Raw genomic sequence first — 25,831 nt, 5'->3', positions numbered from 1 at the left:
ACAGGAGCCACAAACCAGCAAGACGACTTCACTGGACTTCAAACTTCACATCAACCTTTTTCCCCTTTTCATGGACGAGTCACACAACTGGGCTTAATAATTATACTAGTCTAAGCCAAAGCTGTTTATTCTATTCTGTGTGATGTTTATAAATTTGATTTGTGTTGCTGTGATATTTTGGTTATAAGTTATTTGAAAGTTAATGTTAGTTATGTTAACTAACTTCAGTCTTTCTTTGCATGCAACTAGCTACTTTCTCTAACCTCCAACACACACACACACACACACACACACACACACACACACACACACACACACACACACACACACACACAAACATCTCTCTGACCTCAGCCACAGGGGGTCCGTTGTCTTCATAGTGGCCTGCAGCCATTTTGAAAGCACACTCACTCACACAGACACACACACACACGCGCATACTCACATACACATCTTTATATAGTAAGTACACCTTTAGTAGTTTGGGTTTTTATACTATTATCTTCATGATAAATGTTTTTCTTTAACAAATGTTGTCTTCATTAATGTTGCATAAGTGTGAATTTTGCCAACCTCTACACAGTCAAGAACTCTATATCCTTCAACTTTGCTAACTATCTGTGTGGTAGTTTTGGTTATAGTTATTATTTAATTATTGATCAGAGTTCCAAATTTGTAATTAGTACTTTCATGAGACTTAGTCAATAAATTGGCTTTGTTTTCCCTTTCTTTGAAGGGTGGTGCCCCGAGGTAGCTTTAATCAATTAAAGGGGTTTTACTTGTGTTTTTGTATTACTTGTGTTGTTGTCGTTACTCGTGTTGTGTTGTTGTCATCATTACTTGTTGCGTTACTCATGTCCCACAGATCACCTGATTTCCCACAATGCACCAAGAAGAAGAAAATGGATGGAGCAGAATTTTCACTGTGCATCTCAATGACTTGACAAACGTGTGTGTGTTCGATTCCTAATAAACGATGAATTTCTCGTCTGTTTCTGTTCTTTCCTCCGAAATGACCTCATTCAGCGGCTGGTAATTGATTAGTCCCTGACAGACACACAAACAGCAGACGATTGATAAAATAACTCACTGCTGTAATGTCACATGACCCCGCGTCCAATCAGCTCGCATAGATCAGCCTCAAATACAGTTTCCGCTCAGCAGCAGCCCATCAACGTTTCTTCATCATCTCATGTGGTAAGACATTTCACTCTGTCTCATATTTCAAATCCTGCTCATTATTTGATTTTCTGTTGCTGTTTATTCGTTCACTCGCTTATTCATTCGTTCATTACTTCATCCGTTTGTGTCACAGTGAAATAATAATAATAATAATAATTTTGATTATTATTTATTTGTGAAACAAGTTATTGTTTGAATAACAATTTTTTAAAGAAGCTAAATTATGAGATGAAAAGTCAAACTGTCTTCCCACAAAAATAAAAATCTAAATCTTCTTTAAAATGATTTAAAGTTTTTGTCCCATCAGGCCTTTGGGTGTGGCTCTCACTCCTTAATATCTTTTACAGTGTAGTTGCAGAAACAGATAAACACAGTATTTACATTAATCACCAATCAATGTTTTTACTGTGTATTTTTGATTATAGATTTTTATTTTGGAGATTATTTAATTGATCATTTATTCCAAAAACAACTGTTATCAAACAGAAAATCATCAAATAATCATGTTTCAGAAATAAAATATTTACACTTACTGCTCAAAATAAATGAAATAAAAATTGTATACAAACAAATTTAAAAGAAAACAATTTATTAGATTAAAGAAAAAAGACCAGATCGAGGACCAGGACCAGGATCAGGACCAGGTTCAGGTTCAGGTTCAGGTTTCTTTTGAAGCTGATTTTTAACTTCTGTCTTGAGATGATTTTCTTCTTCATGGTCTCTGTGCTCGTGAAGAATCGGTTGAATCGTTTTGTGTCGCTCTCATTTTCATGCTGGTTTCAGCAGAACAGTCAAGGTCTTTATGGCGCCGCAGCAGCTGACTGCCTCATGCTGAGGCCTTGTGACGTCACAACCTCTGACCTCTGCTCGTCTCTCCTCAGATTCAGTGACGGAGAAATGTCCGATCTACAAAATCATGAGGTGAGTTCAGACAAATCCCCGACCCCCAGGTTCACCCGATTCAGTGTAAACGTCACGAGATCTCAAATTTTGTGAGAAGAAAAAATGTCTGACTTTAATCTCAGAAATGTAAAAGTCCCTCATACTCTCCGTATGTTAGAGTCATTTGACGAATGTTTGATTCATTTCAGTGTTTAATGCTTGTTCAGTTTGTGACGTCACAATGAGACCAGTAAGTTTATCTGGTGTTGTACTGCTTGCAGCCAGTAGGGCGGCGCCATGTTAGCCGCTAACGTTAAAGGAGACATGATGTTGGCTGCAGAGCTCGCCATGCATCAGCCGGCTCTCTCTCTCTCTCCCTTGCTCTCAGATCAGCGCCGTGCTCAGAGTCTCTCGTCTGCCGCTGGTTCGCTCGGCGCTGCAGTCGGTGACTTCAGTGTACTCGGAGGTTATAGGTCGTTATCCTCTGCTGGGGCTGATGGGAGGAGTGGCCGAGGTCGGAGTTCGCAGCGTCTCCCTCGTGGCCATGAAGCAAGCCACACCCATCCTGCAGAGCCTAGAGCCACAGAGTATGTGGAGATAAATGCTACTGCTGCTAATTATGCTACTGCTGCTAATTATGCTAATAATCCTAATGATGCTAATAATGCTAATGGTGCTAATGGTGCTACTGCTGCTAATGATGCTACCACTGCTAATAATGCTACTGCTGCTAATTATGCCAACTATGCTAATTATGCTAACAATGCGAATTATGCTAATTATGCTAATTATGCCAATGGAGCTATTGCTGCTAATGATGCTACCACTGCTAATGATGCCAATATTGCTAACGACGTGGCATCGATGCGGTTTAATGTTGAATATTAACAGCACATTAATTTGTTTTCTCCTCAGTTGAAGTAGCCAACAATTTCGCTCAGTTCGGTCTCGACCGTCTGGAAAAGAACTTCCCGATTCTGAATCAGTCGACAGACGAGGTACGTTCCTGCTTTAAGAAAACTTTTTTAATCACCAAACTTTTATAACTTTTAAAAACTTTAAACTTTTATATACTTTATACTTTTATATACTTTAAACTTTTATAAACTTTAAACTCTTTTAAACGGAGGAGAACCTCACATACTTTAATACTTTGATCCTTTAAGTAGCTTCAACCTGTGAAATAAATATTTATTTGGGGGACAGATAGTTTCCAGATTTACCTTGTGACAGCCCCCCCCCCCTCTGGGACTTGAACACTCACCACAGTGACTCTACACTGTTGTGTGGTGCACACTCTCCTTAAAGGGAAGGATAAGGGAAGTTTAAATCAATGTCTGGTTGGTGAAGTGGATCTCAGCCTCCTCTGATTTTTATTATTCAACAGTTTCATCCTCGGCTCTGCTGTCAGTCAAACTGTTCATGTCTGTGATTGGTCATATGCAGGAAACCCCTCCCCTTTCATGTGCACTGTACAGTAGGAAAACCTGAGTTAACTTAACGAGTGGATACCCAGCGTCATGTGACCACTGAGCCTGACGGTGATTGTTAGGATAAGTTCAGCTGGATAAACAGATCCTGGATATGTTGAACTCTCTTCATAGAACAGACCTCTAATGTCTTGTCTCTCTTCAGGTTGTGGGTCACCTCAAGGACGCCCTCTTCCTGACCCTGGACGACGTGCAGCTGTGGGTGGTGGACGGTTTGGATGGCGCTCTTGATCAGCTGGAACGTCTGGCCGACGCGGCTCGGGTTGCGGTGCGGCAGTTGCAGGACTCTCAGGTGGGTCGAGCGGCCACGTCAGGACTGGACGACGTGCTGAGTCGTCTGGAGGATGCCACCGCCTACTACCTGCCCCTCCCACCCACGCTGCGTGAGTATAGGGGCATTCTGGAAAAGCAGCGCACTGTTCTGTCATGTGATTGGACACCTGCTGTAAACATGGGTGCACGAAGTGGGAGGAGCTAATAATGAGAAACAGTTATTTAATAATAGTAGTTTCAATAATAATAAAATTAAAAGTGTAGTAAAACTAAACAACATAGATACAATAGAATAAGTGAGAACAGTAGCGTAAAACTCTGCGTGACGTTTGGTGTGACACAAGATGCTAATTCATGTTTCTGTGATCCTGCAGCTTCACATTCTTAAAAACTGTGTCTTTGTTTTCTTCTGGTTGTTGTTGTGGTTGTTGTTGTGGTCGTCATGGTTGTGGTCAGGTCGGGAGTGGGAGATGCGGGTGCAGGAGTATGAGGACGAGGACGAGGATGACGAGCCCAGTCTGTGGACGAGGGTTCGGAGTCTCCTGCTCAGCCTCAGTCTGCAATTCTACCACCGAATGATGAAGGTCAGGGAGCAGCTGCTGACAGCCGCCAGGACGCTGGGAGACTCCGCTGAGAAGGTGAAAAAATGTCAAACTGTCCATGTCCTTCCTTTCTAAGTCTAAACCCCTGCAGACCCACTGTCCACTTGTCCCCCGGTCCGGCACCGTCTCTTCACTGTGTGGACGTGAGACAAGTTTCCAGATTACACGACAAAAGTCGGAGTTTGGTGACATGGTGAAGCAGCACGGGATTATGGGAGTTCGCATCATTGACGATCTGTGTTTACACACGAAGTCTCCAACCTTAAGAAGATAAAGATGCTTAAGCACGATTCTAAAACATCTGCCTGCTTCCTGAGTTTGATCTGAGGTTGGCGCCTCAGTAAAGCGGGAACATGACCAGCCAGTGAACCGCTGGACAGAATTGATTGTGCTTGACCTTTTCCTCGTCTCGTCCTCGGCAGTTACATCATCTAACAATGTCCTAAAAACAGATGAGACAAGTCCTTACGTTTTATTTTCAAACCTGCAGAAATCTGTAGTTTTAATCAAAGTAACGATGCGTTTCATTATATCCCTGAAGTCACATTTTATGATACACTTTTTTAGATCTTGGTGGTTTTTAACTAAACATTAGCGGCAGCTCGAGTCTGTGTGAAAGAGCAAAGTGTTGAGAATAATGGGAAATGTTTTTCTTCAGCTTTGACCTTGACACTAAAGCACAGTCGACTGAGGAAATCTGGGAAATGTAGTTCAGGTAAACAGGTGTTTGCTCCTGGACTAATTGGTTCTGTCATCATTGTCGTGGCGTCCCTCTGTCCTTCGTCATCACATGTCTCTTTCTGCCGCAACTCTGAGGTTTGGTTTGGTTCTCTGAGCCGAACCTTGACCTCTGACCTCCCTTCTTGTTCGTGTAACCCCCACATGACTCTGCTCACTTTTAAGAACAAAGAGACTGAACAGGAAGTAGGTGAAATCCTTTGAAGTCGTATAAAGCATTTCCTGCTGTTTCCATGCAGGTGGGTCTGAGCCGCGTCCTGGAGTTGGTCGGTGAGCTGCTGCATCACCTGCAGAACCTCCTAGTGGCGCTGGTGTACCGAGCAGAGCATCTCAGAGAGCTGACCATGAACAAGATCAAAAGTCAGGCAGCCATGTTGGTGGAGCTGAGTCCAGTGCGTCAGGTCCGAGAGCTGCCGCTGCAGATCCAGCAGCTGCTCAGAGACCTGCAGGAACTGTCCAAGCTCCTCCTGCAGCTGGTGATCAACGCCACGCCGCTCTACAACATGGTGAGTCCAGGGGAGAAACACCTGAGCCACACCTGAAACACTTCTCATCACGCCTGAAAAACGTAACTACGACAACAGGTGTCTGAATGTTGTCAAACTGGTCTCTGCAAAAATCAGTTCAAACCTTATGTTTTACTCAACAGATTTCCAGTCTCCTCACGCTTAGTTTCGTCACTTCCTGTAAAACCTGGTCAAACTTCCTGTTCTCATGGTGTTGCTTCAGTTTTTCCTTTGTATTTTGGAGGGAAATAAAAGCAGTTTTCAAACATGAACTAAACCTTGAACATGTTCCTGAAATGTTCCTCACATGTTCTGGAGGTTCTGCATGTGAAATGTGTTTGTCTATTTTGTTGATCTTCAGCTGCAGCAGCCGACAGATCAGGAAGTCGAGGACTTTCTCAACCAGGAGGACTTTTCCTTTGACAGCTCGTCTCGTCGCAGCTCAGCTAACAGCCTCTTCCTGAAGGCGATGGACGGCCGTCCTCGTCGCCGCCAGAGTCTCTACTCCCGCGCCAGAGGCTCCGGGGGCCCCCAGAGCCCCGACCCTCCCAACGGTCGGCGCTCCAGCCTAAAAGATCCTGCGGCCCTGGAGATGGAAGACCCATACGTCCCTTCCGACGGCAGCGTCGGCCGCCGGGCATCGGTCACCGAGCTGCTCCTCACGCCGCTCAAACAGTTTGTCTCTCAGAGCCAGAAGGCCTTCGAGTACCTGAGTCCCAACTCCCCCAACGACACCGCCATAGCAACAGCCAACTGAGGTGTGACCCCGCCCTCCCCCACCAGCTGTCACTGCTGCCAACCCATGACCAATCACAGCCTCCCGTCCCCGATGATCAGAGCTTCCTCCCCGAGCTGGTGCTGGTTTGTGCGTTCACGTTCTCCGACAGAGCTATTGGCAAATTAGTTTAAATCGCTCAAAAAGAAAAGAAAAAAAACAGTGAGTCTCTGAGTGAAATTAGTCCAAAAAATGAATTCACACTTTTGGTTTCTGCTTCGTATTTATTTGATTTGACCTCACCTCTTTAAATGAGTGATTACATGATGACCTTCATTTTAAAACATGCGACCAAATTGACCTGAGACGGATCTCCGTGCGACAGTAGATGACTCCGACTTTTCTGACACGTCCAGAAGAAGTTTTGGGTTTTTCCAGAACGTTCAGCCACAGCTTGGATTAAGTCCCAAGACATGTGACTAAAAGTTCTTCAAACTGAATAAATCGGTTTTCTGAGATGTTTTGTCCTTTAAGTCATTGGCTCAGTTTCCACTGATGATCTCATCGTCGTTGTTGTTTCAAGTGTCGTAGTTTTGATTGAACCTGGATTCCTGAAGTAAAAAATTCTAATCTGTGACATCATCAGTGGAGAGTTGTGATGACTGTGCAAACGTTTCTTTTCATTATATTATAATACAGTGGAAACTGCTCATAGTGATCACGTTTGTGCCAGGCCAAAGTCATCATTATAGGCGGTTGATTACTATAAATTAATTGCATGATAGTCCCAGAACTGGAGGGTTAGGTAACATTGCGCACTTGCGATGCGCACACACACACTCTCTCCCACACACACAATGACACACACGTGATCAGACACGTGTGTAAAGGGTAAAAACACCAGAATCAGTAAACGTAGTGAATATAAGTAGAGGAGATGGTTCAGTGATGAATGATAGACACAGAGGAGCAGTAAATTACCTAAAAAATATTTTACGTCCAAACATGAAAAGACCTAAAGTGATCCCCGTAAACAGATTATTTAAACAGCATTTGTATAGGAACGATTCTGACCGAAGCTTTTTGATCCATATATCCGGTTTCCACTGTAATAAAATATATATTATGTTAATAATAATAATCATTATTATAAACAAATATAACAATATTTTGTTTTTCCTCAGTTTTCAGACAAAAAGTAAAATCTGTAAAAATTGGTTTTGTCCTGTTTCAATGTTATAAATAAAGTTTCCTGGACTCAACTTGAATGTGTTTGATAAAAGTTAGTTTTTATCAGAAATAGACTGAATATATTGATAATTGTCATTACAAGTTAGAATTTGTTGATTCTTTTCCTGATCAATCCATTGTTTTTTTTATCAATAACTTCATCGTAACATGACTTTGATTTAAAAACTCAGCTGATTACTTCAGTTAGTTCCTCTTACTTTCTTACTTTACAGTAACTAAAGTGGAGACGTTCATTCTGAGACCGAGATGTAAAAATGTTTCAGTGTGACGTGAACTGAGGTAAAAGAAAAGTACTTTTCATGTGATGACAGTTCAGTTTATTTGTTCTAATCTGTATCTCAGTGGATCAACTGGTCAAACCTGAATCATCAGAAAATGAAGTTATTGATCTGTTCAGTTTAGATATGATCAGCGGCTCAAAGGGTCTTTGAACAGAGCTTCAAAACATTTTACTTTAACATTCATGAAGATCAACTGACTGAAATATTTATTATTGGTGATTGATTGTTGCATCACAGTGAAAAAACTGCTTGAACAGTCAGCTGATCATTTCTATACAAACACATTCACACATAACAGATTATAATTATAACAGATTACAGGTCATAAAGTGATGCATCTGTTCACTTACAATCTTTGTTAGAGCCAGTCTGAAAACCTTCAGACTGAAGTAACGAACATAATGAAACCATCTCTTAAGATCAAAAGTATCAATAACGTTCAATATGAAATCAATAATCAATAAATGAACTCTTAAAACTGAGAGTCTGCAGCTCCATGGCAGGAAGAAGAAACAGTTTTAACGCAGATGAACTTCAGTTCCCACAATTTCTGAGTTTGTTCCTTTATTTAGGTTCAATATCAGTAACACTTCTAGAGGTCGACTTCTTCTGTGTTAAACATCCATCTTGTCCGTCTTCGTCCTCTTGGGTCCTGGGTGTCCCCTCATGTCTAGTAACTCCCTCAGCCTCTTCCTCGTCTTCTTCAGCAGCGACTCACTGGTGGAGCCACTCTCTGGATGACGTTGGTTTGAATCCAACTTCTTCCTGTTTGTTGGACGAAGCTCTGAATTGAAAGTTTCCATTAATTTGTTCCGAAAACTCTGACGTAGATTCATCAGGTCGTCCTGAAAAACAATGAAGTCTTTATATAGTCACTGATGGTCTTTATATACAGTCACTGATCATCTTTATATACAGTCACTGATCATCTTTATATACAGTCACTGATCATCTTTATATACAGTCACTGATCATCTTTATATACAGTCACTGATGGTCTTTATATACAGTCACTGATGGTCTTTATATACAGTCACTGATGGTCTTCATATACAGTCAGTGATCATCTTCATATACAGTCACTGATCCTCTTTATATACAGTCACTGATCATCTTTATATACAGTCACTGATGGTCTTTATATACAGTCACTGATGGTCTTTATATACAGTCACTGATCATCTTTATATACAGTCACTGATCATCTTTATATACAGTCACTGATGGTCTTTATATACAGTCACTGATGGTCTTTATATACAGTCACTGATGGTCTTCATATACAGTCAGTGATCATCTTCATATACAGTCACTGATCCTCTTTATATACAGTCACTGATGGTCTTTATATACAGTCACTGATCCTCTTTATATACAGTCACTGATCATCTTTATATACAGTCACTGATTGTCTTTATATACAGTCACTGATCATCTTTATATACAGTCACTGATGGTCTTTATATACAGTCACTGATCATCTTTATATATAGTCACTGATCATCTTTATATACAGTCACTGATCATCTTTATATACAGTCACTGATGGTCTTTATATACAGTCACTGATGGTCTTTATATACAGTCACTGATGGTCTTTATATACAGTCACTGATCGTCTTTATATACAGTCACTGATCATCTTTATATACAGTCACTGATCATCTTTATATACAGTCACTGATGGTCTTTATATACAGTCACTGATGGTCTTTATATACAGTCACTGATCATCTTTATATACAGTCACTGATGGTCTTTATATACAGTCACTGATGGTCTTTATATACAGTCACTGATGGTCTTTATATACAGTCACTGATCATCTTTATATACAGTCACTGATGGTCTTTATATACAGTCACTGATGGTCTTTATATACAGTCACTGATCATCTTTATATACAGTCCCTGATACAGTCTTTATATACAGTCACTGATGGTCTTTATATACAGTCCCTGATACAGTCTTTATTACCTGTGAGGACGTCCTCTGTCTGAATAGACTCCAGACGTCACGGACGAATTCTGCAGGTGTTTGATAAGCAGGAGGACGATGGAGAGTGAGACGCTCTGACATCAACATCAGACGAAACCAAACACAACCGACCTGAAAACAAGATAAAACTCATCAGTGGTGAAAATTACTCTCATATGTTCTGTTGGAGCGCCACTTAGTGGATAGACCAGTGCGTACTATGGTGGGCCAACACCATCACTGTCTCGGTAATAGGTAATGTGAAACACTGCCGGATCACGTATTGTGTGATACGCCGAGTCTAGGATCAGTGTTAAGATAATGAAAACGGGCAGTGTGCATTGGACTTCTGGGGTTTCATACTACTGGACTACTTGGATTTAGGCTGAGTATATACTTTAAATAAGCTTCTCTGCTAGAATGGGTTAGGGTTAGGTTAACTAGATTGTTTGTTTGTACTGTTTTGTCTTACCTTGAATTGTATGAGGTAGGATTTTGTTTCACTCAAGTGTTTGAGAGTTAGAGAAAACCAGTTCGAGTTAAAGTGCTTGAATTTATTCCAATTCTGTTAAGTTCTACTTTACTTTCTACCTTTGAGGTAAATAGACTTTGTCCATAATCAGTTTTTGGTAAATTAGGAGATTTTGTGAAACTCACCTCTTCACTGATTAAGTTTCTCTTGTGTTGAACTCTGCTGAGTTTCTATTGCTGGGCCTTTACCACCTGGTGCCTGATTGACTCATGAGCAGGGGGTGTGGTCAGCACAGCTGTAGCCAATCATCGTCGACTCTGGTGTAAAACCAGGAATTGTTTGAAGCGTCAGATGAAGACTCGGAGGACAAAGACAAAGGAGGATGAAGACAAAGGAGTCTTTCGTTGGAGTCTTTCAGGGGAGGAGTTTATAACGCTGCTCTGTTTCCTTTTATTTGAATATGTGTTTACTTTCCGTCCCTGTTCCCAGATCTACTCGTAGACACTATAGGCCTCGCACTCGTTCACACCATTACCGTAACCTTTCCTCTCCTATCTACCCCCCCCCGTTCCACACATACCCAACACCTTGCCACAGGGGGCCTCTGGAACTGCCAGTCAGCTTCCTGCAAGACGGACTTCATCTCTGGCTTTGCTACCCAGCATCGCTTGACTTCCTCGCTCTCACTGAGACTTGGATCACACCAGACAACACATCCCCCCCCCAGCTGCTCTCACCCACACACCCAGACCCACTGGTAGGCTAACCCTAACCCTCTTGGAAGAATTCAATGTCCTCCTATCTAACATCCCAGAAATGGCCCTCCACTTGTCTTTCTGGGTGACTTCAACATCCAGACAGAGAAGTCATCTGACCTATTACTTTACTTTCTTCCTTTGCTCTCTCGCTCAGTCCTTCCAGAAACTGCTCTACCTCTAACCTCACTGTCACCCCACTTCCTGTCTCTGACCACTTCTTTATCTCTGACTCTCTCTACTGACAACCCGACCACATCAACAGACTCTGTACCTGCTCCCTCTCTCCCTCTCTCCCTCCTCCTCTCTCCCTCTCTCCCTCCTCTCTGACCTCCTCTCTGACCTCCTCTGTTTTATCTCCCTTCCACTGACTCCTTCTCACTCATGCATCCTAACTCTGCCACAGACTGTCTCCTTTCTACTCTGTCCTCCTCTTTTGACTCTCTGTCCTCTTACTTCAGGCCGGAGCCCAAGTCCTCCCCAGCTCCGTCTGACTCCCTTCTACCAAGCCACTTTGTCAACTACTTTACAAAAAAGATAGATGACCTACGCTCCTCATTCTCTAATCCTCCTTCTATAACTACACTTCAATCATCTTCATCTTCATCATCTTCACTTTCCTCTTTCACCCCCGTCTCCCAATCAAGTTCTTACCTTGGTAACCTCCGCCCCCCCAACCACCTGCCCCCTTGACCCCATCTCACATTCTCCAGTCTATCGCTCCTGACCTTCTTCCTTTTCTCACCCATCTTATCAACACTTCCCTGTCAACTGGCTGTTTCCCTAACTCTCTGAAGGAGGCAAGAGTAAACCCTCTCCTGAAGAAACCCCCCCCCCCTCGGCCCATCTGAAGTAAACCACTACAGACCTGTCTCTCTTCTTCCCTTTGTTTCCACAGCCCTGAGCGAGCGATCTTTAATCAACTCTCCTCCCATCTCCACCATAACAACCTTCTTGACCCTCACCAGTCTGGTTTCAAGGCCACTCAACTGAGACTGTCCTCCTTGCTGTCTCTGAGCAGCTTCACACTGCTACAGCCGCCTCTCTCTCCTCTGTCCTCATCCTTCTAGACCTCTCTGCTGCATTTGACACAGTGAACCACCAGATCCTTATCCCCCCCCCCTCAGGACCTGGGTGTCTCAGGCTCTGCTCTCTCCCTGCTCTCATCCTACCTCAACGACCACACTTACTGGGTAACTTGGAGAGGATCTGTGTCTGAACCTTGTCCTCTCACTACTGGGGTCCCTCAAGGTTCCGTCCTGGGTCCCCTCCTCTTCTCTCTCGGCTCTGTCATTCACTCACATGGCTTTTCCTACCACAGCTACGCTGATGACACCCAACTAATCCTCTCTTTTCCTCAATCTGAAACACAGGCAGCAGCAGGAATCTCTGTCTGACTGACATCTCTCAGTGGATGTCTGCACCACCTGAAACTTAACCTTGACAAGACTGAACTACTTTTCCTTCCAGGGAAAGACTCTCCCACCCACGACCTGACTATTACCTTTGACAACTCTGTGTTAGCCCCCCCCCCCAAGACTGCTAGGAACCTGGGTGTGACACTCGACAGTCAACTCTCCCTCACACCAAGACTACTGCCCCCCCCTCCTGCCAGGTCTACCTGCTGCTGCCCTCCGACCTCTGCAGCTCATCCAGAAAGCAGCAGCTCCACTGGTCTTTAACCTGAGTTCACTCACGCTCCTCTGCTCCTTCACTGGTTACCAGTGGCTGCCCACATCCGTTTCAAGACATTGGTACTTGCGTACCGTGCCGTGAACGGATCGGGTCCAGTCTACATCCAGGACATGGTCAAACCTTACAACCAAGCCCGTCCACTCCGCTCTGCATCAGCCAATCAGCTGCTCCCTCACTGCGAGGGACAGCTGTCACTCAACAACATCACAACTCTTTGCTGTCCTGGCTCCTAAACGGTGGAACGAGCTCCCCAATGACACCAGGACAGAAAGTCTACACATCTTCCTCCGCAGACTAAAGACACATCTCTTCAGACCACACCTTGGATTAAAAAAACAAACAAAAAGAAAATACTATATATATATTTAGTAGCACTTACATATAGCACTTTTTAGTTTGGCCTACTTGAAGCAAATTGTACTTGATTCTTGTTGTTCTGGGATTCTACCCTCATGGTTGATGCACTTATTATAAGTGGAGCTTTGGATAAAAGCGTCAGCTAAATGAAATGTAATAGATCAGTGCGTCTTTGGTTAAAGACTCTTCAGTGGTGAACAGTGCCCTCATATGTATGAACATAAGATTCGCAGTCACCAGACACAGGGTCCACAGTGTCACTGTGGATGAACTGACCTTAGAGAGCCGACTGCAGCCTTCGACCTTCAGGTGCAGCAGCAGACTTTCACACCTCTGAAACAAAACAACAGTTTAAAACACAGCGTCTGCAGCTGATACCAGAAAACTAAATAAATAAAGTATTTGGTGCAACTTCAATAACTGATGGGAATATTAGATTGGTGGGTGCAAACTCTGACCCTCTGGTCCAGTAGATTGAGACAGGGACCCTGAGGACTCTTTGGTCTCTTAGAGCTGTAGGGGTCTGAAGGGTCCGACAGGTCCTGACATAGTGAACAGTTCCACTCTGTCCTGTAAGACAAAGACGAGGGACGAAAAGACACCGTATATTATGATTTGGCGCTATAGAAATAAAATTTAATTGAATTAAAGTGCATAATCCAGCAAAACAACTAACTTCTTTGTTCTGAACAAATACTCTTCATTTATGAGATTTTTAGCTGCACTGAGCAATGCTACAAGATTATGTTGTAAATAAGGTTGATGGTTTCACTGTCATGGTGTAGACAGACAGGCTCGGTGCAGGGGCACCTTCTCTCAACAATATGAAACGCTTCCTTGTGTCCAATTATCTCCTCAGATGACTCCTCATGTCACGTGGATGACACCCAACTCTTCCTGCCAGAAGACCCAAGGTCTCAACACAATCTGTGACATATATACAAAAATGAAGGAATGGCACCTTCAACTAAACCTCTCCAAAGACTGAACTCTTCATCATCTTGGCCAATGAATGACATCATCCTCATCAGAATCACCTCTTCTTCTCTCACCTCAGCCAAATCATGAGAAATGAGTCATGTTTGATGAGCAGGTCTCCAGCTCCTAGTTCAGACCATAGTTCTCTTGTCTGACTCCTCCCTTCATGCTCAGTGATACTCTGACAGGTGATCCAGCAACTCCATTGATGACCCCTGACCTCCAGAATCAAACTTACTCACTATTGTTAACTCTGTCTACAGAGAGCAAGACAATCTCTCTGTCTTTGATTAACTCCTGAAGCTCCTCTCCTTTCACCTCTAACATCCTTACATGACCTGACTGTGACTTCTTCACCTGATCTTCTACTCTTTGTCTCATTGGATGGATACAGCTCTCCTACTGAAATGAATGTAAGTCACTTTGGAAAGAAGCATTTTCCAAATGAAATTGTAAATGTAAATATGTAAATACTGTAGAAATCACCAAACCTTATGAGCTTCACTGATTCTTACCACATGTCAGGTCCAACAGGGGGAATATGACAGTCTCTGTGGTATCCTCGACCACAGGATGAGCAGATTATTGAACTGTTATCAGATCCACATGCTGAGCAGTAAACTATCTCTAGCGTCACAGGAGACTCCGGAGACGAAAGAGGTTCTGTGAAATCCCCAAAGTCATCCGAGATGTCACTGACGTGGGACTGAAACACAAGAGAGCAACGGTAGTCTCACCTAAGTGGTTTAAGGTTAGCTGGTTAATGTGTTAATGCTGCCTGGTCCAGTTTATTGGCTCAAACATCATGACTGACACGTGACTTCCTACCTGACAGTCCTCATCCAGCTCTTCCACGTAAATCTCATCGTCAGCATCTCTGGCGACAACACCAGGGAGCGAACGTTGAGTTGGTAGCAGGGACAATGGTAGTCTGCTCAGAGACACTCTGGGCTGACTGAGGTCCCGCTGTCCAGTCTCAAAGCTCAGTTCTTCAGTATCTGTTGCTTCAGGTGGAGACAATTTCCCTGCAGGTTCAGTTTCTTCACATTTGGCAGACATGTGTTTGTTTTCTGCAGGGAGACTGGAACTTAGCATTGGATATGCAATTCGGAGCAGGGACAATGGCAGTCTGAATAGTGACACTCTGGGCTGACATTTGCTCAGACAGAAGTCATGCAGTCCAATCACAGAGCTCAGATCTTCAGCAGTTCTGTCTGTTTGAGGCCGTTTACCTGTAGATTCTGTTCTTTCAGAATCAATGAATGTTGGTTTGTTAAAGTTTGGTTTGTTCTTTGCAGGTTCCGTTTCCTCAGATACGATGAAGGTTGGTCTGTTGAAGGTCGATTTCTTCTCCTCGAGTTCAGTTTCCTCAGATACGGTGGATGTTGGGTTGTTTTCTGCAGCTTCAGTTTCTTCACACAGGGTGGAGGTTGGTTTGCTCTCGGCAGGTTCGGTTTCTTCCGACACGGTAGAGGTTGGTTTGTTTTCAGGAGGCTCTTCCTGCCTTGTTGACATCTGTTGCACTGTGTGATCACAGGCAGAGTCTGCCACTGCCTTCACCACCGGAATCTGCCGGTGTTTCACAGAGGAGGAAAAAGGTATCTCATACCTTTTACCGTATGTGTCACACATGAGAGTTAGTTGGGCCGGAGGTGCAGAGCTTCTATCTGTCAGATTGTGGTGCTTTGGCAGCACTTTGTGTCCCTGTCCAACAGATCGAGAGTTTCCTGCAGAGGACACAGGACGTATCCACTGACTGAGTGAGGCCTGACGGCTCTCTGCTGGGACCGACTTTCTGCCCAGAAGCAATGCAGAGTTTCTCTCAAGGCCCAAGTGATTCTGTTGTTTTGGCAAATCCTTTCCTATCAATGTGTTTGTTGGTAAGGTCTCTGCAGGTAAGGTGTTGGCCTTAGTCTGACTGAGCATCAAGGGAAACTGAGGCATGACTGCGGAGACACTGTGGGGCCAGCAGGGCACCTGCTGCACAATCTGAAGTTTGGTAAGCAGTGCGGTGGAAGGCTGGTTCTGATCAGAAACACTTGTTTGTTTCAGAACCAGAGATGGTTTGAGGACTGTGCCGCACGAAGATTGATCTGTCGACTGGAAAAAATTGGATGTGATAGGCTTCAGACTGACTAAAGAAGAAACTGGCAGGACGTGATTCAACAGCATCATTAGGTTTGGGTTTCTCTGCGAAGGAGACCCTGACTCCAGAGTTGAGGAGGACAGAGGTGGGACATGCTTGGGGTAGGTAACTGCAAAGCTTGTTGTCACAGGAGGGATGGGCTGGTTGAGGTTTGGGCCGGAGGAGGGAAGAAGACTCAACTGAGTGGACGACAACTGTAACAATGCAGAAGAACCGCTGACTGAAATGGGGGGAACAGTGACACTGGTGGTAGTGGTTTGGGGAGATGGGGGCATGCTGGAGGGTGTAGGACAGGTTGAGGTGGGAGGAGGATTCCGATTGGAGGTTTGTGAGATGGAGAAGGGAATCTTCTCGACTTCAAGTTTACCTGGAAAATAAAACAATGACGTGTCAGCAGCTGATATAACCAATCCACTGGTTGATATTGGAATGTGCTTAAATTAACATCTCATTGTTTCTGAAATTAATAAATGGAACAATCAAACAACTGGAGATTTTAAAAAATCTTTATGAATAACTTGAATAGAAATTTCTGATTCCAGCGGTTGAACTGATCCTGAGTCTGGTGCAGACATTTTATTTACAATATATATTATAATAATAAATGTATACATATTTATTCATTATTATTATATTTATATATAATATATAAATAGGGTTAGGGTTAACCCTAACCCTAAGTTCACATCACATCAGTTCTGTGATGTTCAAGGCTAAACACACGTTACAACATTTGAGTTTTAAAACTCATCATTGTTGCGATGGTTACTCCTAGCCTCTAAATCAGAGACTTGCCTTAACGCTGCTGGTCTCGTTTTATTTTGAAAATCAATCAATCAAATTATATTTTCAATATTCACAAATCAAAATTTGTCTCATAGGGCTTGAAGGGATAGTTCATAGAAAATGGAATGTGTGAGTCCACAAAACGCCTTTGGAGTTTCAGGGGTAAACTGTGTTGCAGCCAAATCCAATACAACTGAAGTCAATCGTGACCGATTCTTCAAACGTAAAAAAAATAAGAGAAACTTAAAACGGCTAAAAACTTGGTGTAAATGACCTCGTTTGGAGTTGAATATGAATGTTGGGGCTTGTGGACACTTGATGATATCACAGGAGCAGAATGGAGACATGGTCAAACCTTACAGCCCGTCCACTCCGCTCTGCATCAGCCAATCGGCTGCTCCCTCACTGCGAGGGACAGCTGCCACTCAACAACATCACAACTCTGCTATGCTGTGTCCTAAATGGTGGAACGAGCTCCACAATGACATCAGGACAGAAAGTCCACACATCTTCCTCTGCAGACTAAAGACACTTCTCTTCAGACTACACCTTGTATAAGAAAATTATAATATATATATTTAGTTGCACTTACATATAGCACTTTGTAGTTTGGCTTTCTTGAAGCAAATTGTACTTTCTTGATTCTTGCTGTTCTGGGTTTCGGGGTTTTTTCCCTCATGGTTGATGCACTTATTGTGAGTTGCTTTGGATAAAAGCGTCAGCTCAATGAACTTTAAAGTAATTTAAAGTTGGTTTTTTTCTGTTGTTTTATTACGTCTGAAGAATAAGTCACCAGTTACTTCAATTGTGTTGGATTCTGCTGCAGCGCTGTCCCTGAAACTCCAGAAGTGTTTTGTGGACTCAAACACTTCAACCCCCCCTCCATCATAGTGGTGAGTAGATAATAAGTGAATTTTCATTTCTCTGTGAACTATCCCTTTAACTGTGGGGTTGTGTTTTAGTCTGGACGAACAGAAACTGAGATTTTTAAAACGATGATGCTGACGCCCACGTTCTCTTCCTGATTTGTACTTATCAGTCACATGACTCGACGACCAGCGGTGAACACAAAGCATCGCTAACACTTCCTGTCAGTAACAGCTCCACCTCGTCGTCGCTCAGACAAAAGAAAGACAGAGAGAAGAGAAGTGCTCAGTGCATGATGGGAGTTCTCCAGCAGTCTAGACCTACAGCAGCATAACTAAGGGATGTTTCAGGACCTGATCCAGAACTATGGGCTTTATCAAAGAGGAACGTTTTAACTTTAACCTTAAATATAGAGATGGTGTCTGACTCTAGAACCCAGAGTGAGAGCTGGTTCCACAGGAGAGGAGCCTGGTAGCTGAAGGTTCTACTCTTACAGGCTCTAGAACCACAAGAGAACCTGTGTTTTGGGAGTGCAGTGTTCTATTTGGACAATACAGTGTTTTGAGCTCTTTGATATATATATCAATCAATCAATCAAATTTTATTTGTATAGCCCATATTCACAAATCACAATTTGTCTCATAGGGCTTTAACATGGTGTGACACCCTCTGTCCTTAACCCTCAACAAGAGTAAGGAAAAACTACTAAAAAACCCTTTTAACAGGATAAAAAGAACGTAGAAACCTCAGAGACACATGTGAGGATCCGTCTCCCAGGACAGACAGAAGTGCAATAGATGTCAAGTGTAAAGGAGAACATCATCATATGAAGGGCTTGATTGTTAAGGACTTTATATGTGAGGAGCAGGATCTTGATATTCAGAGTTTTACAAGGAGCCAATGCAGAGAAGCTAAGAGCAGTAATATGATCTCTCCTAGTTCCTGTCAGCACTCGTTCATTTTTAATGTTCATAATACTGTGCAGGTGGAAGAAAGCTGTCCTAGAGACTTGTTTTATATGTGGGTCACGTGTCCTGGTCCAAACTCAAGGTTCCTCACAGTGGAGCTGGGGCCAAACTAACACCAAGGGGACTATCTGATCAGTGTTTCTCTCAGATGTTTAGGGACCATTACAATGAGCTCAGTCTGAATTTAGAAGTAAGAAGTTCTGGGTCATCCAGACCTTGATGTTCTTCAGACGTTCCTGAAGTTGGACTAAGTGATTAGATTCATCAGGCTTCATAGATATGAACAGCTGGGTGTCGTTTTCACCATCACTGTTTCTCCTTCAGATAATTTTCTGTAACTAAGCAACCAACTACTTCCTGTTTACACCACATGACCAGTGTACATAAATGTTCATGAGACATGTTTTCAGAATGCTTTGGCCACCACTGGTACTGATTATTTCCACATATAAAATTATCAGATGAACACAGCTCACCAAAGTTTAAAAGCGTTTCAAGAGACTGGCGTTCGACGATGACCTGCAGCAGCTGCATGGTCTCAGGAGGAGACCGGTCCTGATCCTGAAGATCCTTCAGCTGACACTTCACCTGCAGAAAGAAAACAATAACAAGTGGTTGCTTACCTCTGTTTTGTTTACAACATTTTTTTTATTTCTACTAAATCATTTCTAATCAGAACAGAAACAAAAATAGAATCACAGACTAGTGGTTGTTCACTTCTATCAACTAATTTACTTTCAGTTTAAATCCTGACTCATGTCATAGTGAAGACTGAGGGAATTTAATAAAAGGGTTTAAAGTCTATTTTGTCAAGATGAGTCAATAAATTCTTCAGTTATGATTAAAAAATGTGCACTGTGCTTTTCTTCCAGATGTTTCTGAGATCATGTTGATGATTGCCGGAGCAGATACGTTAACGAGCTCAGGGAGAAAAGAGCACAGTTAGGCTCCGCCCACACTCTTGCAGCATTTCCAGCCTTGATGCTAAAACTAATTGTCAGTAACAGTTTCAAAAATGAATCATCGCTGTTCCCCATTCGTAGTATTTTCTGTAACTAAGCAACTAACTGCAGAGGAGACAATCTACTTGGGAGGCGGCTGTGGCTGGGGGGGTGGAGCCTAACCAGAAGGTCGGCGGTTCAATCACAGTCTTCCGTGCACAGTCTGCATGCCGATGTGTCCTTGGGCAAGATACTGAACCCTGAATTGCCCCAATAGAAAAAGTGCTGCCCATAGATGCACCGTATGAATGTGTGTGTGAATGAGTAATTGGCAATAAACTGTTAAGAGCTTTGAGTCATGAAGACTAGAAAATATCTTTATATAAATACAGAACATTTACTTCCTGTTTGCATCACATGACCAGTGTGCGTGAATGGTCATGTGTTCTCAGGTGTGTTAGTGTGGACGGAGGTTATTTCTGATCCGGAGCTCAAGCACTCATCTGGACGGTGGTTTTCATTTTAAAATGAAAACGTAGATGCGTGAATGAAGGGCCAGGGTCTCACCTGTGTGCAGCATCTGAACAGGCTCTGCAGGTCCTGGACGTTCTGAGCTCTATCTGCGCTCTCAGTCACCAAAATCTGTTTCTTCTGCAGCTGGTTCAGTTTCTCCATCTGCTTCTGAATCGAGTCACTCTCACTCTTCAACTCCCTCTGCTCACACACCGACACAAACTCAATCTTTCATTACAAAAACTTCATTGATCATAGTTGCCAGTTAATTTTCTATCCATCAGCTGGTCATGGGATCAGCAGTCTGCAGGTCATGTGATGTTACCTTGACCTCCTCCATCAGGTTGTCCATCCTCCTCTTTAGGAGCTGAGCACAGATGTCGAACGACTTCTTCAGCTCCGCTTCCAGCTGAGATTCACCTTCCTTGATGTGCTGCAGCCTGAAATACAACATACTTATATTTACAGCTGCTTGTTTCCATGGAGACGGCAGACAGAAAGTCAGGACCGTACCTGGTCTGCATGTCCTTCAGACTCCGACTCGCTGTGTCTCTCTGCGCTCTGATTGGCTGAGTCCAGGTCACCAGCTGCTTCTTGGTATGGTTCAGAGCGTCACTGACGAACAGATACCTGAGAGGACGAGACGCAATCAGCTGATCTGAGAGTCATCGTGTTCTTGTTACCTCAGAATGAGCCTTTACATCTGCAGAGTCCACCATGTTGGGGAAGTTTAAATCAATGTCTGGTTGGTGAAGTGGATCTCAGCCTCTAACTCACCCAGTACATCTCAATCTCTCTGTTTGCAGAGACTCCGACTCCTCAGAGTCAGAGTGTGTCCTCAGAGTCAGTGTGTGTCCTCAGAGACAGAGTGTGTCCTCAGAGTCAGTGTGTGTCCTCAGAGTCAGAGTGTGTCCTCAGAGTCAGAGTGTGTCCTCAGAGTCAGTGTGTGTCCTCAGAGTCAGTGTGTGTCCTCAGAGACAGAGTGTGTCCTCAGAGTCAGTGTGTGTCCTCAGAGTCAGTGTGTGTCCTCAGAGTCAGAGTGTGTCCTCAGTCAGTGTGTGTCCTCAGAGACAGAGTGTGTCCTCAGAGTCAGTGTGTGTACTCAGAGTCAGTGTGTGTCCTCAGAGTCAGAGTGTGTCCTCAGAGTCAGTGTGTGTCCTCAGAGACAGTGTGTTCTCAGAGACAGTGTGTCCTCAGAGTCAGAGTGTGTCCTCAGAGTCAGTGTGTGTCCTCAGAGTCAGTGTGTGTCCTCAGAGACAGAGTGTGTCCTCAGAGTCAGTGTGTGTCCTCAGAGACAGAGTGTCCTCAGAGTCAGTGTATGTCCTCAGTCAGTGTGTGTCCTCAGAGTCAGTGTGTGTCCTCAGAGACAGAGTGTGTCCTCAGAGACAGAGTGTGTCCTCAGAGTCAGTGTGTGTCCTCAGAGTCAGTGTGTCCTCAGAGTCAGAGTGTGTCAGAGGCCACATCATGGGATTCAAACAGAGGCGTCTTCACTTCCACGTCTTAAAGAATAGTAAATGGTCTGTATTTATATAAATGGACAGACAATAGAAACACTGCTGAAGGAGCCGTGTGTTTTATTAAAGCGCCCGTGGGGGGCGTGTACCTGTGGTTCATGTGACCAATCAGCTGACAGTCTCGACAGGTGTACTGGAAACATGTGCGGCAGAAGAGTTTGAGCGGCTCAGACGGGTGGAGTCTGCAGAACTTGGTCGGAAGAGTCGAGACGTTTCCTGAGGAGACAAACGAAGACGCTGAGCAGGTGAGAGAGAGAACGCCCCCGATCCTCAGATACAGGAAGTGACATCAGCAGCTTGTGGGGGGTGGGGGGGGGCTGACCTGGCGGCTGGTTGAGGATCCGGTGTGATCTGGTTACTGTGACTCTACGATGAGCCGACACACAGTCGTCACACAGAGCCTCACCACAGTCCACACACCAACATCTGGAAGAGGAGGTGTCACAGCTGCAGCACTGAGGAGGTGGAAGAGGAAGAGGTGGAAGAAGAGGAGGTGGAAGAGAAGGAGGAAAAGGAGGAGGAGGTGGAAGAGGAAGAAGAGGAGGAGGTGGAAGAGGAAGAGGTGGAGGTGGACAAGAAAGAAGAGGAGGTGGAGGAAGAGGAGGAGGTGGAAGAGGAAGAAGAGGAGGAGGTGGAAGAGGAAGAGGTGGACAAGAAAGAAGAGGAGGAAGAAGAGGAGGTGGAAGAAGAGGTGGAAAAGAAAGAAGAAGAGGAGGAGGAGGTGGAAGAAGAGGAGGTGGAAGAGAAGGAGGAAAAGGAAGAGGAGGTGGAAGAGGAAGAGGAGTTGGAAGAAGAGGAGGAGGTGTAAGAGGAACAGGTGGAGATGGACAAGAAAGAAGAGGAGGAGGTGGAAGAGAAGGAGGAAAAGGAGGAGGAGGAGGTGGAAAAGGAACAAGAGGAGTAGAAAGTGGAAGAGGAAGAAGAGAGAGAAGAGGAACAGGAGGAGGAGGGGGAACGATGAGACAGAGGTCAGACGTGACTAATGTTTAACTGGAGACACAGGAAGTAAAATGTGGATTTTCTGGATAAGGTTCCGGGTAACAATAATATTTGATCAGTTATATACAGCACATGAAGTTTATACTATACATACAGTATATACTGTACTACATACACCACCCTGTCTTTTAGTTTGAGTTAAACCAACTGTGGATGTGACTCTGGTTACCTGCTGATTGAGGCTGTCTTCTGTTGTCTCCATGTTGGGGACGGAACTGTCTCTTGTTGTATCAATGTTGGGGACAGAACTGTCTCTTGTTGTATCAATGTTGGGGACAGAACTGTCTCTTGATGGCTCCATGTTGGGGACAGAACTGTCCTCTGTTGTCTCCATGTTGGGGACAGAACTGTCTCTTGATGGCTCCATGTTGGGGACAGAACTGTCCTCTGTTGTCTCCATGTTGGGGACAGAACTGTCTCTTGATGGCTCCATGTTGGGGACAGAACTGTCTCTTGAGGGCTCCATGTTGGGGACAGAACTGTCTCTTGTTGTCTCCATGTTGAGGACAGAACTGTCTCTTGTTGTATCCATGTTGGGGACAGAACTGTCTCTTGTTGTATCCATGTTGGGGACAGAACTGTCCTCTGTTGTCTCCATGTTGGGGACAGAACTGTCTCTTGTTGTCTCCATGTTGGGGACAGAACTGTCCTCTGTTGTCTCCAGGTTGGGGACAGAACTAACTCTTGTTGTCTCCAAGTTGGGGACAGAACTGTCCTCTGTTGTCTCCATATTGGGGACAGAACTGTCTCTTGATGGCTCCATGTTGGGGACAGAACTGTCCTCTGTTGTCTCCATGTTGGGGACAGAACTTTCGTCTGTTGTCTCCATGTTGGGGACAGAACTGTCTCTTGTTGTCTCCATGTTGGGGACAGAACTGTCCTCTGTTGTCTCCATGTTGGGGACAGAACTGTCTCTTGTTGTCTCCATGTTGGGGACAGAACTGTCTCTTGATGGCTCCATGTTGGGGACAGAACTGTCTCTTGAGGGCTCCATGTTGGGGACAGAACTGTCTCTTGATGGCTCCATGTTGGGGAGAGAATTGTCTCTTGAGGGCTCCATGTTGGGGACAGAACTGTCTCTTGATGGCTCCATGTTGGGGACAGAACTGTCTCTTGAGGGCTCCATGTTGGGGACAGAACTGTCTCTTGAGGGCTCCATGTTGGGGACAGAATTGTCTCTTGATGGCTCCATGTTGGGGACAGAATTGTCTCTTGATGGCTCCATGTTGGGGACAGAACTGTCTCTTGAGGGCTCCATGTTGGGGACAGAACTGTCTCTTGAGGGCTCCATGTTGGGGACAGAACTGTCTCTTGATGGCTCCATGTTGGGGACAGAACTGTCTCTTGATGGCTCCATGTTGGGGACAGAACTGTCTCTTGAGGGCTCCATGTTGGGGACAGAACTGTCTCTTGATGGCTCCATGTTGGGGACAGAACTGTCTCTTGAGGGCTCCATGTTGGGGACAGAACTGTCTCCTGAAAGACAAAGATACTATTCAGTTGAAATGTAAATGTCTCATGACTGGTTGATATGTGTAACAGTCAAACTAAAGTCAACACTGAACTGTGAGACAGAAACAAGGGTGAAGCTGAACAGAGACACAAAGGGACAGAGAGACAAACACATCTCTTGGGAAAATAATTTTTAGGGCTTAAGGTATTTTTCCGCTGCAATACCACGGGTGACCACTTGTGTGCAAGGATGAGCAGCGTGTGTGTGTGAAGTTTATTCATCTGCAATGTTCACGTGGTAAAATGTTTCTTTATTTTGTCCTTCACTGTATTTAATGTCCAGCTGTAAATAAATGTTAATCTTGTTGTTTAATAACTGATGTTTTTAATTATATTAACTGATGTTGTATAAATGATGTTGTGATTTGAAGTGAAGACGTTCGGTGTAACTAAACTTCTTTCTTTATTTAAATGTAAAACTCAACAAATCCAGAGGCGGAAACAGAGACAGCTCCCCTTCAGAGTAAAAGTTTCTGGTTGTGAGGCTGCATCGGTGGATTGAAGGAGCTGAACTAAATCAAAAAAACATGTCGCCTAAATAATGATGATAATAACTGGTTATAGAGTTCTACAGATCATTGAGGAATTTTTGACCATCCTCACACATTACAGTATATGTCACTATATATTATGTATAGTGTATATTCTATCTGTACAGGAGAATAGAGCCTGTCTGGTTCCACAGATCCTCCTTCTCTCTCTAAGCAGAACCAAGATCAGGTTATAGATAAAGGACCAACAGGACATTGTAGTGTCTTCACTCAGGGACGTTCAGATCTAACTCCGATGCTCCAGACAGAGAGGCACCAACTTCAACTCTTTAGTGTATTTCACCAGTGGCTAGACGTAGGACCTCAATGGGCCTCATTTACGATCCCCTATGCACGGTTCAAGCACAGATTTGGGCGTACGCACTGTTAATGAGTGAGGCCCATTGTGATTTAGGAATCCCTTTAGGGGATAGACTTTAGGCTCAACTATCCAATAGGATGCGAACACCTACATGTAACATATAGAGTGACAGCAGGTATAGCCATTCATGGATGTGCTGTTGGAATGGGTGACGCAAGTAGAGGGAGATGTACTGGGAGGCTGTGGGAGACAGTTGCTCATGTTACTCTGTTAATATACGTTTGTATATTGATCCACCTTCTGGTCTCCTTGATGCATCAAGTCTACATTAAAACCTTCTGCATAAGACATCAGCTGCTGCCTGAGTTCTCCTTTCACCAGCTTCCAGAAAACGTCCAGAACACTGATCTACAGTTTTATTTGTGACAACTGAAATAGCTGTTCTTATACTGTGCTGCGCTAAACACCCTCTAGTCAGAGAACTGGTGAGATCTGGTTCTCAGTCACCTATGTCACCTATGTTCACTCACGAAGGACCCCCCCCCCCCCTTCCCTATGCTGCTGTAGCTGAGAGATATC

At 44.0% G+C, this 25,831-nt stretch overlaps 2 protein-coding genes and 1 long non-coding RNA gene across 3 annotated transcripts; 2 read left to right on the top strand and 1 right to left on the bottom strand.

Moving 5' to 3' along the window:
- Nucleotides 1–987: 987 nt before the first annotated feature.
- Nucleotides 988–6,589, top strand: plin6 (perilipin 6). Its single transcript, XM_034610619.1, has 8 exons — nucleotides 988–1,197; nucleotides 2,064–2,103; nucleotides 2,453–2,651; nucleotides 2,980–3,062; nucleotides 3,700–3,937; nucleotides 4,284–4,465; nucleotides 5,407–5,673; nucleotides 6,035–6,589. The coding sequence occupies exons 2-8, from the start codon at nucleotides 2,080–2,082 to the stop codon at nucleotides 6,428–6,430; spliced, it is 1,389 nt and encodes a 462-aa protein (XP_034466510.1). The 5' UTR covers nucleotides 988–1,197; nucleotides 2,064–2,079; the 3' UTR covers nucleotides 6,431–6,589.
- A 649-nt stretch (nucleotides 6,590–7,238) lies between these two features.
- Nucleotides 7,239–7,648, top strand: LOC117776576. Its single transcript, XR_004616460.1, has 2 exons — nucleotides 7,239–7,268; nucleotides 7,299–7,648. It is a non-coding gene; the product is annotated as an uncharacterized LOC117776576 (long non-coding RNA).
- A 460-nt stretch (nucleotides 7,649–8,108) lies between these two features.
- trim33l (tripartite motif containing 33, like) lies at nucleotides 8,109–23,919 on the bottom strand. Its single transcript, XM_034610615.1, has 15 exons — nucleotides 23,632–23,919; nucleotides 23,058–23,499; nucleotides 22,212–22,344; nucleotides 21,979–22,105; nucleotides 20,889–21,005; nucleotides 20,701–20,815; nucleotides 20,430–20,576; nucleotides 19,398–19,509; nucleotides 15,237–16,667; nucleotides 14,983–15,179; nucleotides 14,670–14,860; nucleotides 13,635–13,746; nucleotides 13,453–13,509; nucleotides 9,898–10,029; nucleotides 8,109–8,765 (listed from the first exon to the last, which is right to left on the bottom strand). Exons 1-15 carry the CDS (start codon nucleotides 23,913–23,915, stop codon nucleotides 8,535–8,537), a joined length of 3,828 nt encoding a protein of 1,275 aa, XP_034466506.1. The 5' UTR covers nucleotides 23,916–23,919; the 3' UTR covers nucleotides 8,109–8,534.
- Between the last annotated feature and the right edge of the window lie 1,912 nt (nucleotides 23,920–25,831).

The sequence above is a fragment of the Hippoglossus hippoglossus genome, chromosome 16 (assembly GCF_009819705.1).
Source record: "Hippoglossus hippoglossus isolate fHipHip1 chromosome 16, fHipHip1.pri, whole genome shotgun sequence".
In the NCBI taxonomy this organism is placed as follows: domain Eukaryota; kingdom Metazoa; phylum Chordata; class Actinopteri; order Pleuronectiformes; family Pleuronectidae; genus Hippoglossus; species Hippoglossus hippoglossus.
This window is presented reverse-complemented; position numbering and strand designations above follow the sequence as displayed.